Source organism: Malaclemys terrapin, chromosome 3 (genome assembly GCF_027887155.1).
Source record: "Malaclemys terrapin pileata isolate rMalTer1 chromosome 3, rMalTer1.hap1, whole genome shotgun sequence".
Taxonomy (NCBI): Eukaryota; Metazoa; Chordata; order Testudines; family Emydidae; genus Malaclemys; species Malaclemys terrapin.
Genome location: NC_071507.1, coordinates 59,302,882 through 59,320,500, shown reverse-complemented (window position 1 = coordinate 59,320,500; position 17,619 = coordinate 59,302,882). Strand labels below are relative to the sequence as shown.

Here is a 17,619-nt window from a genome sequence, read left to right as displayed (position 1 = left end):
GGCCAATGGCTCACAGGAGGGAATGCACTTTCTCTCTGATACAGCAGAGGCTCGTTCAGACATTGTGGGTGAAGGAGCTAGGATTTGACACTGACCCCAACCAGTGGATTTTGGAAGGTTGCAAGCTAACAAGTGGCATCTTGACTCTCTGCACTTGCAAACAAAATTAAGAAGCTGTGGGCCTCCCAACTTGTCACAAACCAAGCTTTTGGGGGGTTTACATTTAAATTAAAAGTTTCAAAGGAGAGAGACAGAACTCTTATGCTCTGGGTCTGGGAACTCCCAGGAGTGGGTGCCATTTCGAATTTTATCACAATGCAATAAGGAATTAAAAAATAAAATAAAATAAAACCTTTGTTGCCCATTGATGGGAAATCCCCCAATAAGCATGTCTTTGGGCTGCTGTCTCATGGCAATGCATCAGGCTCTCAGACCCTAACCAGAAAACCAAATGAGCATTTTCTTTTTGGAGGGTATGATATGAATGGGTTCTTAAAGTTATTTGATTAAATAATCAATTGGTAATTACTGATTGATGCTTTCAAAGGGTAGTGGCCAGGAAAGAGCCTTTAGCAAGATCCTTATACAACTGTTTAACCCAGTCCTTTTAGGAAAGAGTCCTGGGGAGTGGTTTTAGTAAATTTCACCCAGGCTTGAGCAGTGAGACTGAGGAGCTTAGCAAGGAAGGTGGGGGTAACCCTCCTGATGTCTTTCCAAGAGGCTACATGCAGAGCATTATTGGGCGCCTGCTGGATTTAAAAGTACAGTCACCCACCTAGCAGTTGTAGGACAGTCAATTCTTCAATGTGGTACAAGACAGCACATATGCTTTGGGGCTCAGGTTGAGCCCAGAATGTGCTACCAGAGCAGGGCTAAACTTGATAGGAATGTTGTTGGGTTAGAGGCACAGTTCAACAGTTTTGAAGTATTTAGTAAAACAGCTTTTAAAGGGCCAGACTTTGAAATCCATTGGGCCAATCCTGCAGTGCATTTCCCGCTGTTGTGTGTACACTGTGTGTATTCCTATCCAAGATGGATCCTGGCTCCTTCAATGCATACCAGAGGGATCAGGCTTTTTTTTTTTTTTTTTAAACACATTGATAACTTTTTTTTATAGCTTACGTCCACAAAGTTGTATTGAACTGAATTACAGATAGCTGAGCATGCAAATTGTAAATATAAATATTTGTAAAATGCCTGGGCACTGTGGTATCTAGATACCAACCCCGCATCTCCCCTCCCCCCCCAAAATCCGCCCCCAGCAAGTAGCAAAGTCACAACTCTGACCTATGGAGACACCTCTGTAGGTGCATTTCTGCACACACTTACCTGATCTGCAGTAGAAATCATGGAATTTGAATGTGCAAATTAGGTGCATGATTGTGCATGCACTTTTCCTACTAGTCTGATTTGATAGGATTTTACACCCTTGTTGCTCAAGTGTAAATGACAATATAAGGTGCAAGACCATGCGGAACCAGGACCGATGTTCTATAATTTACCTGCAATGGGACAAACTCCCCCCCCACCCCATTTTGTTAAGATGGGTAGAAAGAAAGCGAGGAACATTGGTCTGTTGTCTGGGGAATACAGGGATTCCAAGCACTTCAGATGTTAATAGTAACCCTTGTACATTGGTGTTTCTCCCTGCAGATAAGCGGAATGGGGGACATTTCCAGCAGTGGCAGCTGTTAGACAGGATACTACAACAAATCGTTCTTCAGGATGAGAAAGGGGATGATCCAGATATAGCTCCGCTGGACAACTTCAATGTCAAGAACATCATTAAGATGTAAATTGTGTTAATTATTCTTTCTTAATTCTGTTATCCAGCACTTAAGTTGTAAATAGCACTTAAAAAAAATACCAAGTCCCTGCACTGAGGAGCTTGCATCTAGATTATATTTTATTGTAAGCTGTTATAAATTTTCTAGTTAATTGCTTTCCAAACTGTAGCTTAATCTGTTCCTTATTTTCCAGGGTATGTTTTACTTTCCTGTGCTCTTTGAGTTCTGTTGGCTATAGAGCTGGTGGAAAATCAAGGAAGAAAAGTCATGAAATGTTCACAAAATTGTTTGGTTTTTTTGTTTTTTTCAAAGTGTTGATGAAAGTTTCATTGACATTTTCTTAAACTTGACCAGCTCTACTTAGATCTTCTTCATCCATAGCTTTGGGTTAATTCAGGAAGATTTCAAATAACATAAAATCAGCAGCCAAATAGCATAAATAATTTTTACCTCTCCATAAAATATCTGCTCCTCCCTCACCCACATGCGTTTTTGGCCAATGATTCTCCAGTTATTTCATTCTGTGAAATGCTTCATGTGAGAGAGGTGGTCACATGAGCCATCCCTCCACGCAACTCCTCCCGTGCACCCATTCCTTGTGCTGCACTGTACCTTCCACTGCCAAACCATTCGATTCTGCAGTGACCTCTGGGGGCCACTCACGGCCCATGAGCTATAGGTGGAAAACCTCTGGTCTAGACACTGTAAAGTGCTTTGCAATACTTTGAGTATAAACTCCTATATAGAACTAAATTCTATTCTATTAAAAATTATACAGTGCCTTCTGTGAGCCAGAGCTAATTTCTCATTAGCTGTTTTGAAAAATACACTGTAGTTGACTTCCTTCTCTCCATCCCAACATGGGACCTCATTGTAGACCTTGCACCTGGTCTTTTTTTTCATAGTTGCTCCTTCTGTTGCCTATCCAATCACTCCTCCTCCTGAGTATTTTCTTTCACTAGTGAGAAATGGCCATGGCAGTCTGAGGTATTGACATTGTCTGGCAATACATTATCTAAAATGTAGCCAGCCTCTCTCCAAGAAACAAAAACACAACTGCAAAAGTGCAATAAAAAGGCTACCTACAACTTAAAAAAGGGTCAGGATAATTTGTGACCAGCAGTAGTAATAATTTTAGCCACAAGGGCTGTGATAAAAGTAAATAGATGTCATACTGTCAGGACATCCACTTACCACAAAAGGGATCAGGAAGGATCCCCTCCTACCCCATGTATAGCATTAAATAATAATGCAGACACATTAAGGGCCAATTATATCATCATCAGGTATTGGCTACTGTGGGGAGCAGGATACTGAACTAGATAGGCCAGTGATCTGATCCAGTATGGAAATACTACAATTCAGCAAGTTGTCTTTTCCAGTCATCTTTCGTTGTGGCTAGTTGCCCACAGGGCTGGATGGCTCAGAATAGACCATACATAATCTGGTTTCATCTTTCAGGCTGGTGAATGAGAATGAAGTGAAACAGTGGAGGGATCAGGCGGAGAAATTCAGAAAAGGTACGTGGTCTCTCTCTGTTTGAAGAACTGAGATTTAATCACACAATGATAGACAGTAGAGATAGAGATGACCTTTTTGATCCTCCGGTCCATATCCCCATGGGATAATGCTTGATTGGTCCTAGTAATATATTTCCCAATGCCTTCTCTAGTCTAGTTTAAATGGCTCAAGTGATGAGGCTTCCACGAATGTTCATAGGTGATTATTCGACAGCCGAAGAAGCCTCTGTCAAGTAATATATGCTGAAAATCAGTCTACATATTCCTTGGCCCAGTTTCAGCCCACTGCTCCTGGTTATAACTCCCCACCACCACCAGTTTGCATTATTTATCTCAATCTAGCTTACATCTCCTTAGAGCTTTCATGGGTTTTGTTTAATCAGTCATGCTTCCTCATTCTCTCTGTAGAACACACAGAGCTGATGAGCAGACTGGAAAAGAAGGAAAGAGAATGTGAGATAAAGACCCAAGAGAAAGATGAAATGATGAAAACATTGAACAAGATGAAGGACAAGCTGCAGAAAGAATCCTTGGAACTGCGCCAGACCCGGGACCAAATGACAGACCTGGTAGCTCAATTCAATGAGTTCTCGGTATGAGGCTGAGACTTTTCTTCTCATCCTTTAACCCACAGAAGCGAATGAATAATGCGCAAAGGCACAATAACGATGAATTGTGTCTGCCCCCCATACCAAGGGAGTCTGAGTATATAGCTGCAAAGCTGGAGGCTTAGGATAGGTCTGCGCTGCAATCGGAAGTCTGATTGCAGCATGGATAGACGTACCTGCACTGGCTTTACCCATGCTAGCATGGCTAAAAATAGCAGTGAAGACATGGTAGCATGGGCTTCAGCATCGGTTGTACAAGCACACTGAGACTCTTGGGTGCGTACTTGCATTGCTAGCCTGTGCTGCTGCCCAGCCGGCTGCATCGCCAGACCTATTTGTAGCTGTTCTTGCTTAATTGAAGCTAGCACAGATATGCCAGCCCATGACGCAATCACACCTCTGATTGCAGCATAAAGGCTGCATAGACCTGCATTAGGGTCCAGGGTATGTACCCTGGTAAAATATACAGGGGTCAATGCCCACATGTCTATAGATAGTCTGTCCCATTCTTTTTTTGTAATCGCCCTCTTCATTTAACCATGCACAAAAAGCTGAGGGGTGCATGTCCCTTCCCACAATGTGGCAGATGTCCATAATTTGTGTTGAAACCCCCAAATGGAGCGTGTTTGCCCCTCACCCCCAGAGATGGTGGAGGAATGCAAACGTCACCAGTTATACAGGTATAGGAAATGGAGGTGACAAATGCTCCTTGTGGCGCCTCTGGAGGGTCTGCGGCTGCTTCTGCACTCTGCAGGCCTAACCTTTCCAGTAGCTACGTCCTGCCTGGTGCAGCGCCTTCCTCACTCCCAGTGTGCCTCAGCCTCCGGGAGCCCAAATGCAGCCCTTAGAAGCTAGTCACTATGGATGGGGGCTTCCCTCCTGTCTTTGTGCTAGTGAGGTTATTTGGCACGTATTCATTATTTCAAAAATTATGAGTAAGCGCCCCAAAATTCATGGGATCAGAAGAAAAATACGTTTTGCCTTCTATACTGGCTCTGTGTTTTGAGCATTTTAAGGGTCATATTTTCAAGCTCTTTTCTGTTACCACGAGGGCTAGAAACTTACTTTTTGACTTTCAAATGAAAGCTGAGATTCTCCCTTATCACATAACTCTGCAATCTGGGGCTTTAAGAAAAACACCAAATATTGTGAGAGAGAATCACATCAGTTGGCAACATGGAGTTACTGTACATTTTAAACATCCTTTGCTTATTCTTTTGTTTTCCAGCAAGGAGGTGGCATTTCCTTCACACCCCCTCCGCCACCCCCTCCTGGGGGCCCATTAGCTTTGCCCTCCTCTCTGATGGAGTGTTTGCCCCCGCTGGCACCTCCACTCCCATTCTCCAGCTGTCCCCCTCCACCTGCTCCACCACCTCCACCAGGAGGGCCACCTCCCCCACCTGGAGCCCCTCCTTTTTTCAACATGGGGATGATGCCCCCTCCCACAACCACCTTCAGCAGCAGCGGGACCAGCCTGAGGAAGAAATCTATCCCACAGCCTTCCCACCCACTGAAATCCTTCAACTGGGCCAAACTGAGCGAGGTAAGACACTGCAGCACCCCATCTGCCCTAGTCAGGCATTACTGCGGGTTGGCTGGTGCCAGTGGGGAGACGTTCAGGGTGTGAGAAGTTGATGCCTTTGTGTCTCTTCCGCAATGAACCTCATCCCAATGGACTGCATTATCATGAGCAAGGCACAGCCTAGACTTTCCTGCATCAGATCCAGGTGTATCTATAACTACGAGAGCAGCCACAGTGGATCTCATGACATAAACCAGAACCAGGTGTCCCCTTGGCTAACGCCTAGAGCTAGTTCTACAGACTCCCATCAGGGAACAAGAGCATCCCTATTGTGTGACCAGATAGCATGTTGTGGGCTGAGCATAGGGCAGATGTTGCGGAGTTGACTTCTAAATTAGCCTACGTTACTCTGGCAGGGGCAGCCTCTCAGAGGAGACAGCAGCCCGTCACTGTCATCACTCATGTCGTCCTGGCTGTACGTGAACCCACCTCTGCCCCTCTCACAGTTAGACTTGCAGCTTATTGCCTTTACTCTCCCTCTTGGTGGGAGAATTCCTAAGAGACGGGGCAGTGAGAAACGGAAAAGAATTCAAATTGACTGTTGCACAGCTCGCCCCTTTTCTGCCACCCCTGCAGCCACTCCCACCCCTGTGCTTCTCCCCCTCCTGCTGGATTTTTTTTCTTCCCTTCTCTTTTGGGTGTTTTTTTTCCACAGATAAAAAAAGTGTCTGTGTTGAATTTGGATAGCTGCCTAGAAACCCACGTTCTTTTTTAGACTGAAACTCACCCGGGGCCCAACTCAGGCATTCGGAATGAGTGTCTGGGGACCTCTGGAATGCCACAAGAATTCACTCTCTCTCCTTTTCTTTAAAATAAAACGAAGTGAAATATTTGCTGCACCGTCTGTGCTTGTCTGTCAGGGCCACGTGGGGGTGTGGGAGAGAATGTAAGAGTGGGGATTTATTTTCCTTTTTAGAACATGGGACTTAGTGCGCTGAAGAAAAGAAACAACAACAATACATATATTTTTAAAAAATGAGAGGCACAGGTGTTTCTGTTTAGTGCACAGTAACCACAGGCTTATCCTGCCCTCTGGTTAGGAGTGGAGGCAGCTGTGCTAATAAAATTGAAGGGCTGGGCAGTGAGGTGCGTAAAAGATGCTATTTTGGGGAATGTGGAATAGTTTGGGGAGGTGTAGGGGGCAGGATGTTCCTATGGGAGCATTTGTCAGTGTTCGTGTTTTGACTTAGTGAGCTCTCCATGGATCCCAGAGATTGTGGTGCCGTCAGTTGGAGGGTAGCTGGGACGGTTGTTTGCTGTGACAAAATGTGCCCCATAAGTTGATGTTCCTCACTAAAAGGGAGAGGAACATGTTTGAGCCATCTCCCTCAGAGCTGGTGGGTTCCCCAAGCCGCTACTGGGCACTTCCTCTCTGCTCATTGCTGTGGGGAGTAACTTATGGGTTTTAATCCTACCCTCAGAACCCAGAGTCAAGCCAGACCAAGGCTGGTTTAATGGGATCATCTTTAGTTTTACTTATTTGTTGGCATTTCTATGCTCATCCCTGCAGTCTCTAAGCACCCCACAAATACTAATTTATTAAGCCTCACAATCAATCCACCTTGTAGGAGGTGGTATCTCTATTTTACAAATGGGGAAGCTGGGGCATAGAAATGGTTTATTATTTGTATCACAGTAGCACCTTGATTCCCCAGTCAAGATCCAGGACCCATTATGCTAGCTACTGTACATATATATGGAGACAGGCCCTACCCTTATGATCTAAATAGACAAGACAGGCAAAAGACAGAAAAAAACGTTTAAGTGCTTTGCACAAGGTTACATGTGGCGTCTGTGGCAGAAACAAGGATAGAATCCAGATCTCCTGATTCCAAGCCTGCACCTTAACTACAAGACCTTCCTTCCTACCCCAAGAGCTGATGAAGGGACTTGGTGATCTCTTGGACCATAGCATGTTTTGAAGTGAATGAGGGTCAAGGTTTGGGGCTCCTAATTCTATGGGGAGCAGCCCATCCCCTCTGGACAAAACAGGGAGGAGAGTTGACAGGCTCCAGAAGGAGCAGTTAGCAACTTTGTGGGTGCTGGAGTGAATGGAAATGGAGAGGGGAGGGGAAAATCGCAGGTCCTCTGCAAATGTCTTGAGAAATGTAAATTTGCCACAAAGGTTGTTTTTGTTCCCTTATTTTTAAAGGCTGCTGGGCTCAGCACAGAGACTCAGTGCTGAATTGGCCGTACAGAGTAAAATCCCCTTCTGCCCTTATTGTGGGCCCTGAGAGGCCTACGTTGGCTGAGGCACTGTGTATTCATGTGCCGGAAACGTGTATGGTCTGTGTTGTACCACTTCTGTGGCTCCACAGAGGAGAGTGACATCCAGGGCAGCTGATCCCGCCCCATTCACCAGCATTAACATTGGCTTGGGAAGGAATGTGCCCATCTATTGTGCATTATGAGAATGCTGAGCTGCTTTCTAACTCTTGTTATCTAAGCACTTGGCAATAATTAATCGCATCCCACAATTCTCATGGGCACTCCGGGAAAGGGAACTCACCCAGCGCTCAGCTGAAAGATGTTTGTGCTTTGAGGAAACTGCACCAGCTCACGAACAATGACTCATTAATTCACCCTGAGACGCACAATCTCTATTAGCTTAGTTCTGAATTGATGACTGGTGTCAAAGAGACTTTGATACCATAGACTGAGCTCTAGTTAATGCCTTCCATGCCGCAGCTCCATTCCAGTACTGCAATTCTGTTTGTTGGAAGCTACTGGTTTTAAAAGGGATGGGGAAGAGACACTAAGCATTGCAGTGTGGCCATTGTGAACTCCCAGGAAGATTTCTTTCTTTGCTCCTAGACTGAAAATGGGGGTTGCTTCCCCCACCAGATCATTCCATCCTGGGTTTTATACAAGGCCTATGTCTGGGACTGGATATTTGCTATTAGTTCAAAATATGAACCAGATCTAAACAACCTGAAAGTTTAAGTCCAGATGTGGATTTGAACTCTCTTATCTCTTTATCTTCATAATAAGTACTAGTAAATTCATTTGAAACTACCAGAGTAACTGGTTTACTTGCCTACATATGTTCCTGTTACCTGCTGGCCAGATACTATCAAATGGACTTGCCCAGTTAGGAGTCCTCCAACTGCCAGTAGTGGCTCTACCAAATGAGTTTCTCTAGAGCCAAACCCAGCAGGAGCTGTGCTCAGATTGCCTCATCAGGAAGGCTTTTATTCTGCATATACCACAACCTCTCTTGTATGAAAAGAGTCGTGCAAATAACTTTGCACATAGAGTGAAAAAAAATCACATATCAACCACAGGTTTCAAAGTAGCAGCCGTGTTAGTCTGTATCCGCAAAAAGAACAGGAGTACTTGTGGCACCTTAGAGACTAGCAAATTTATTTCAGCATCAGCTTTTGTGGGCTACAGCTCACTTCTTCAGATGCATAGAGTGGAACACACAGACAGAAGATATTTATACATACAGAGAACATGAAAAGGTGGAAGTACGCATACCAATTGTAAGAGGCCAATCAATTGAGATGAGCTATCAGTAGCTCCTGAGGTTGAATTTTTCCACAAAAACATGAAACTGTTGCTGCTGTGAAAATGATAAATTTCCACTTGTGGTGAATTCGTGACAACACGGTGGGATTTCCTTGTGAAAAGTTGTAGTTGCTGGTGGAAAATGGCAAAAATACACTTCATTACAGGTTATTAATATTGATGGAAAAAACAGTTGTTTTGCACAAATATTCTCAGGGTAGAACCCTTGAGTGTCCTGCTTCGATGGGGACACTGTAATTTCTTGGACAGCTCTGTTCTGTGGGAACATTGTTCATGAGCTACTACTGAAATCAGTGGAGATTCTTCCTTCCTACAGAAAGTGACATGCAAGGTGCTGAGACATTCTTCAGTAGACAGTTCCTTAAATCAGTATGAATGCCATAGCCAAAAGAGTGATCCCCAAATGGGTCCCAGAGTGAGGGGATCCTACCCACTGGGGACTGGCCTTTTTAAAGGGAGATGGGTCTCCACCCCATCTGTGACACAGCCGGCTCTCCTCCCCAGGTGGGGAAAATGAAGGTCATGTGACCTGTGAGTCATGTAACTCAACCTGACCTAGCCGAGCGGCCTGGGGAAAAAGGGAAGTGTTGGTAGCAGATGGCTGCAGAAAGGTTGTGAGGGCCAGAAGAAAAGACAAGGCAGGCAGAGGCCTGTGAAAGACCCCAGATAAGCAGGCATTAGGAGGTGGCTCTTCAGGAAAGAGCAGGCAGCAACTCAGAGAAGCCCAGGAGGGGCTGAGAGGAAAGATGGAAAAGAAGGAGCTAGGGAAGGGCTGAAAGCCAAGCTGAGAGGGTGGGCAGAAGAATTAGCGAGAAGACCAACCCCTTGGGAAGGAGGTCATGGACTAGTTTGAGACTGGGGCAAAGACTTTGTCCAATTTCAAAAACAAACAAAGGAACTCTATTTCCCAGGAAGGGAAGGACTTGTGTTAAGACTTTAGCCAGAGGCCCAAGTTACAATAGCAAGCCCCTCCGGCAGCTGCTGAAGCAGGCTGAAAATGAGAAACTGAGACAGGGCTGCTGCAGAGCCACCCCAGGCCATGAGAGGGCACTGTGGAGGTGGCCACCCTGTTACAGAACTACGTGGGGAGATCGGATTGCAACATCTCCCCCTGAAATGTTCACTGTTGTCTCAGGTGGTTCTTTGTGTCTCAGATTTTGCTTTGCAATGAAACGGGACAAAGTAGCTGTTGTCAATCAAAACCATGCCTCCCCTCCAAAAAAAAATTGAAGCTACATTTTCCTCAAAATGAGTCAAAATAGGTTTGTTTACATGGGTAAAGGGATCCATTATTAAGAGGGGAAAAATCCATTTTTCATCACATTTTCAAGCTCGCAATGAAATGTGGAAAAAAATCAAATTTCAAGCAGTTTCACCTTTCGGTTGTGAATAGTTTGCATGCATCTAGTGGTTGCCTGCCCTAAAATTCACTGGACATTCACAATTTTCACAGGTTTCTCTTGACTTGTAGGAGAACTAGAGAGTCCTGAATGTGTCTGGAGCCTCCCAAAGCGAAGTCATGGCTCACTCATGCTGTGAAGTTATGTTGATGCATGATGGAGTTTGATGACTTGGAAACAGCTGGCAGCCAACAGAGGACAAGGCTGTACGGACACCTGCCCTGTGCAGCCCCTTGCTTTGTCATCTTCATAACCCTCTGGGCATACAGCAGACTGTGCTGCATTTCAAACACGCAAGTGCGGAAATGAAGTGACTGCAGGAAGGTTATAAATATAATGTACCAAAAGCCCATCTCAGTAGAGCAAACGTTTCATTATGACTCATCCTGACTAATCCCATGTTTCTCAAACTACACCACTTCCCGGCATTTCTTAGCTAATCACTAGGGGACCCTGGGAAATGTAGTTCCTGGGTTTAGTTTCTCAGTGTAGGCCAAGACTTGTGCAAAGCAGAGAAACCACAGAGCTTGGCAGGCTTGTAACAATTAAAAAAAGAAGTAAAGAATTTTTTATTTTTAAATTGCTAGTTAGGGACCATAAATATTTTTATGGAGCCAAGGGAATCATTTATCATAGCAACCACACTATGTGAGTCTGTTTCTCTTAAAATGCTCAGTCTCTCTGGCCAATGACAAGAAACTATCAGCCAAGCAGCAAGAGAGCAACAGAAGAAATTGTCTAGCAGCCCTCTGCAGCTTTTTAAGGGTCAGTCTCAACACAAGAATGGAAGGGACAGCCCCTCCATGTGTGCACTCTGTGTACTGAAGGCTGTTCTGCCCGCACCTCTCTGCATAAGGGATTTCCTTAACTGGTATACTTCTTCAGCATTTAAGCTGGGCTGTCTGGGATTGAAGTTCTTTTGTTCATGACATAGACTGTCCCAGCCTGGATGTGTCTGTATAGGTTTGAGTAATATAAAACCAAGAGATGGGCAAACCAGCTTAGATAAGAGAATACCTGGCACAAATGTCTTCTGAAATCAGAAAAAGTAGGGGTAACTTTCTGTTTGCTTGCTTTTTTATTTTTTTCTGGGGGAGCACATGACAGGGGAAACTTGCTTTGATGCTCCCTTTGTAGTTCTTGTTCCCAGGCAGATCAGAAATCTAGTGAGAATTACCTCCCTCCCATGATCCTTCTAGCCACAAGGAAATCTTGCTCCCATTACAGATTTCCAGCCTGGTATTTAGATCAACAGAGTTTGAGCAGCTGTTTTGGTTACATCCAGACTTTCACTTTACACCACATGTGCCACACAACTTTTCTCAGTGCTTATCATTTTGATGGGGTCTAGGCAGGGGCGGCTCCAGGCACTAGCGCACCAAGCGCATGCCTGGGGCGGCAAGCCACGGGGGGTGGCCTGCCAATCGCCATGAGGGTGGCAGTCAGGCTGCCTTCAGCGGCATGCCTGCGGGAGGTCCGCTGGTCCCACGGTTTCAGCGGCAATTCGGTGGCGGGTATGCCGAAGGTGTGGGACTGGCCTCCCGCAGGCATGCCACCGAATCCGCGTTACCAGCGGACCTCCCGCAGGCATGCCGCCGAAAGCCATCTGACTGCAGTGCTTGGGGCAGCAAAATAACTAGAGCTGTCTGTGGGTTTAGGGCTTTTCCAGAAAGACTCCCCCACCCCAGATAGTACAGCTACACATCCAGCTAGTGATGGGGTGACTCAGAAAGGGTTGAGAGCTCAGAGAAACATCAAGAAGTTTTGGTGCTCGTCTGGAACTTTAGGATCTACAAAAACAGGCTGGAAAGTGCATGAGAACTAACTTTGTCTGTATGCTTCTGGTTGAGACTGGAAATAGAATCCAGGAATGGGAGAACATGAAAATTAGCTTTGGTTCCTAAACCCTGAGGTTTGGGCTGCTTGTTATTTCAGCCAGTTCATCCCATTCTAGTGGCAAGGTCCAAATGTCATGACTATGATTGTGACTTTGCAGTGGCTGGAAAGGACCACCCTGGATGTAGAAAAAGTCACAAAACTATTGGTGAGCCTATTAGATTCTGGGTTCTACTCCACACAGGAGGTTTTCCTGGGCTGTGATGACTCTCCCTCACTCTCACTGCTTTTCCTCCCTCTGTTTATGCATCCACAAGCTGCCTCAAGAGAGGAAGGTGTTGGTTTTGCTTTGCACCTTCCCACCTTGTTAGGAATTTCCTCCAGACACTTCAGCCCCCCTCCCCTGTTTTTTTGGTCCCCACATCAGGTGTTTTTCCAGCTTCCTTGAGCCTTGTGGCTTACATTTCTCTTGCTCCTCTGAGTGTGAATGGGAAGTGGAACCTGTTCCTAATTAGTTCCTATAATGACGTGTTAACACACTTTGCTGCATGGGTGCACCTTAGGTACTTCAGAGTTAGATCCTGTTGGGGGCAGTTTCATTGGCTTTCCTTACTTGCTGTCCACAAGACCCCCTTGCTGGGCTGGTTTGCAGCACCTTCACCTCTGAGATTTCTCCCAGTTCCTTTATATTTCTATCTTATTATGTAGTCTGATCTTTTTTCACCTCAGTGGAGTGCTATTGCCCTGGAGGGACAACTTATGGGGAGGAGAAGGTAGTTCAGTCTCCAGGGGCTGTTCAGTCCATGGTGCCTCTGCTGAGACTGCAAGAAACAACAACAATCCTTCTGCTAGCTGACAGCTGGCCTTAAAATTCAAAGGCTTTCAAAAGCTTCCTTGTGACAGTGGAGAGTATGTAGTTGTGAGAGGGCATCTGGCTTCCCCCATGTTGGTGACTCCCTCTTTCATGGTAACCACCTACTGGATGGGGGAGGTCTGCCCTACCTCATGTTGCCTTCACCATTGTGACTGTCAGTGCTGCTGTTTGAGAGGTTGGGATACGGATCACATCTGTTTGAGACCTGTGGGTATCTTCTGGTGTTGACAGGGGAGCCCATCCAATAGGAGATGATTTGACTTTAAAGATTGGGGGAGAGTCACTTGGAGGGAAAACCTTGAAGACTCCTTGGTATCCATGCAGGGTGTATTCCACACTCAGTTAAGGTTTGCAGCAAGGTCTTGTGAAATCTGCAGCTGGAGAGAATTGTGTCTGGGATTTCCCACACATTAGAGTCCTTGTTAAATTTCCTTCTTATGACGACAACCCTGCTGCAACATGACCATGTTCATCTGCAGCAATTGCCACTGTTGGAAGGAAATGTACCCATGGGATCTTGAGTGGTATCTGCGATGATGTATTCTAGTCTTGGAAAGTGGCATTTTTAAAGGGGAATTGATGTAATGCAAATTGCAAAATGCCCAGTTTAAAAAACCAGCCCCATTAATTTGTATTAATGTTTCTCTTTGGACTAGAAAACTCTGTCTTCCAGAAACAAAACATGCCCCCCAAATGACAGCAGCATCCTGTGCTGTGCTGAGTGGATACAATAGTTGGGTCTGCCTTGCTGGAATTGGATGTGCTTAGCTACAAGTTTTCACTGTGGTTTGTCTCCTGAACGTATGATTTTTCTCTTTTGGGTTGTAGGAGAAGATCCATGGCACAATCTGGCATGAAATCGATGACTTAAAGGCTTTCAGGGTGCTGGATCTGGAGGATTTTGAAAAAATGTTCTCTGCTTATCAAAGACACCAGGTAAGGGTGGGGCTCTTTTCCCCCAGCATTGCAGGCCTTGAATTTCTTTAAACTCTGGATCAGGATGGGACACATTAGTGACTGGACCCTTCACTGGCACCAGTGGGGGTGGGCAGAAACCAATAGGGGGTTACTTCTGCTTGAGAGTTTGGTGCTCCCTAGAAAAGCACAAGAGTGGGGAGGTGGGTAGGGAACCGTTGGCCAAAGTATAGCTTGCTGTTGCCTTGATATTTGATCCAAATGTGTAGCCCTTGGATACTACAGATCCCAGCAGGTAATGCTCTGATTTGATCTGAGCAGCAGCTAGCTTCTGTAAAGCTCTTGAACTTTGTATTCAGTGCTCCTAATCTTTCTGTCTTTTTTTTCCTTCTTATTCCTCCCGGGTAAAACTCTGGGCAGCTACAGAGTATTGAGCTATGTGATCAGAATTAGCTGGGTTTTGCTTTTGCTTTTTTCCAAACATATTGGCCAAACTGGCTGAGTTACAGAAACTGTCCGAGTTACAGATTATGACACTAACATCATACTCTAATAGCAGCCATTTATTAGAAGGTCTTTTTCCCCCCTCCTCCTATTCTTGGAAAGCGAGTCACCTACAATCTGTCTGCTTCCCAGGAATGAGATTCAGCAGGAATGGGGCTGTACTTCTACCTCCTTCCCTCCCCCAGATTTCTCTAGCGTTTGGAATGTGTTCAGGGAAACTTTCTTGCAACACTGCAGAATCAGGCCATTGCTCCTGAGTTTGAAGACAGACACAGAAATGATAGCTAGACGCTATTTTGATGCTTAAATATTGCCCCCTATAGTGTTGCAGAATTACCAAGTGAGATTTAGCTAGCTTTGTTCTCTCACTCTTCTCTTGTAATTTTTCATCCAGTGTTAAATTATAAACATATTAAAATAACTTGCACAGTCTGATTTAATGGTACAAACATAAGGAGTTTAGTCAAGGCTTCCCTTTCCATCTTTAGCCAATACCACTGAGTCTACACTAGGTTTCAGACCTCTATTATCAGGCATTGGCAAACTGATTCCAGTAAAGAACTAACCTGGGCACCGTATCTCCAGCCGTCATAAAAGCAGGATTAGTAGAACTGTTCCGATTCACTAACCTAAAGGTGTCTAGATGAGCATCCCAACTTGGAAGCTTTCGAGGTTCCATTATATGATGAGAATGTTGCACTTTGGTCCTCATTTTGCCCCTCAAATATCTTGACATTTCAGTGGGGTTGCTAGGATTACTGACTGACCAGAACTGTCCTAATCTTGGGATGTTCAGATTAGGCAGATTATTTGCATGATAGAAGACCCCCAAAATATCCTCCTAAGGTATTTACTCCTCAGTAAGAATCCAATTTAGTCAGACTAAAGTACATGAAATTCATTCCTTGTCCATGGCTGGCTTTAGACATTTGCAATAACCACAGCTGTGAGGGGAACCCTGAATCCGTGCTGAAACAGGCAGTTGCCATCTGTACGTGTTAGCAGCCATAACAGCAGCAAGACACCATCACAATGCAGTGATGTTGCATCAACACATGACATCAAGATGTAAACATTGGAGCTTCATCACTAGGAAAGGCCTTCCAAAGTCTTGTCTCCTTTGGGCCCCAGAATCTAAAGCTGAGGCTGTCCTTGTCTGCCAACTCTTAGTTAGAAACATAATATTTATGGCTGCATTACCAACCACTGAAAAGCAGCTTGGCCTGTTCAACCATAATCTAACCTGACCCTAACCCCTTCCCACTGGAGTGGAGCCATCCTCTGAGAATGACCTCCAGGAGTCTCAGAATGGTCCTTTTGATCCTTATAAAAATACTATAGTACTTTATAACAATAGCCCCAGACACTGCAGGATCACTGATGTAAGATATATTAGTGTAGAATACCATAGTATGTTTTTGTACTAAAGGTTATTGACTGTATTCCAGCTTTGGCTTCAGTTTTACACATTTTTTTCTTTAAATATTCCTTGGTTGCTCCTTTAAATGATGATATTTCCTTTTTCATCTACATGCATTCCAATGCAAACTGGATTCCAATCAACAAGTCCTCACCATTTTTAACAAGCAACCAAAGTTTCTCATGAATTAAAATCTGATCAGAACTTTTCCAGTTGATTCACACTTGGTCTTTTCTTCCTTTTTATTGTTGGAAATGCTCCACTCTGGCCAACTATGTGTTTACTCTGGGTTCGTGACTTTTAAACTTCATCCAAATATCTGTGAAGAAAAATGTCAAAGCAAATCTCTGCTCTTTTGCATTTGAAACAGAAAGTGATCGTGTAAATAAGGCATTTCTTTCTTCTGCTGCTATTAACATGGTCTTAATATATTTTTCCAGTTTCATTTGTTAAACTGCTTCTTTATTTTTAAAGACAAAAGGATCTGTTCTCCCCTCCCTTGGCACGTGTATCTCCTGCTGGGCAGAAGCAGTGTTGCGTCCAGTGGACGAGCACTGGACTAAGAGGCAGGTCTCTTGTACTCCTCTCCTGACTCTGCCACTGACTGTATGATGTTGACTAAATCACTTGAGCTCTCTGTGCTTTAGTTTGCCTGTCTATAAAATGGGGATAATACCAACTGCAGAAGGGTGTCGTGAGCCTTAATTATTTAGTGTTTGTAAAATGCCTTGAGATCTCAGGATGGAAGTTGCTCTAGAAGCACAATGAGTTATGATTAGCAATGGGGAGCTATGCAAATGCATAAGGAGAGGAGAACAGAGCCTGGAATGTTAACCTTGGCAGCTCTTTGGAGAAGGACTGTGGCCTAGATTTTTAAAGGTACTTGCCACTCAGCTTCGCAAGGCCCAAGTACCATTGACTTTCCATGAGCAGAGCAGTGCTTAAATACCTTTTCACAATCTGGGCCTATGTTACTTGCAAATAATTTTATTCTCTTAGAAAACTGTGTATGGCTAAAATCTGCCTCTTTGTTAAACTTGGTATCTTTATCTCCGTGGCTAATGTTTGGCATGTTTCCTTCTCTGTTATTTGCGGCTGCTGCCTGCATAGGACCTGCTAACTAACCCTTCCTCCTGTAAGCAGGTGAGTACCACTGTCTGCCTCCTAAAAACAAACTATTGGCTTGCAAGATTCTCCTGTGGTGTGCAGACCAAAGACAACACACAGCACCATGTAAATAAGGGGCCCTGTGCTCATCTAGTGCTCGATTTTCACCAGATCCTGCCTGGGTGGGGAGGAGGTACAAGCAGCTCCCCTACTTGCATTCATCCGGGGTGGGAGGAAGCTGAACACAAGCATCATCCTTTCACTCAATTGTGCAAAATGTGGAGGTCTTGGTCTGTTTTCTACTGACAGGTGACCACATCATGGAAAACTCCTCAGTATAGCTTGCTCTGTGGTCCCCTTCTTGACCATTTTTAGCAGAGAGGCCAAGGAACAAATGGGACATAGAATGTGAAGTCCTCCTCAACCGTAGCAATGCTTTCTGCAGTTCAGTGTGTGACACACCACGGTAGGGCACTGTGGGGAAAGTTTACACTGACCTGCCCACACCTGCTTTGGAGATGACTTCAGTCTCTAG

At 44.9% G+C, this 17,619-nt stretch overlaps 1 protein-coding gene across 6 annotated transcripts in view; it reads left to right on the top strand.

Annotated features, from left to right (window-relative positions):
• Positions 1 to 17,619, top strand: part of DAAM2 (dishevelled associated activator of morphogenesis 2) — a 243,644-nt gene that overhangs the window by 181,414 nt on the left and 44,611 nt on the right. For 5 of the 6 annotated variants that reach the window (XM_054022484.1, XM_054022485.1, XM_054022487.1 and 2 more), the window contains exons 11-16: positions 1,654 to 1,792; positions 3,249 to 3,307; positions 3,716 to 3,900; positions 5,144 to 5,458; positions 13,967 to 14,074; positions 17,088 to 17,120. In XM_054022484.1, coding sequence (XP_053878459.1) covers positions 1,654 to 1,792; positions 3,249 to 3,307; positions 3,716 to 3,900; positions 5,144 to 5,458; positions 13,967 to 14,074; positions 17,088 to 17,120 — 839 coding nt within the window. The remainder of the gene's footprint in view (positions 1 to 1,653; positions 1,793 to 3,248; positions 3,308 to 3,715; positions 3,901 to 5,143; positions 5,459 to 13,966; positions 14,075 to 17,087; positions 17,121 to 17,619) is intronic. The other variant, XM_054022488.1, reaches the window with a different exon arrangement.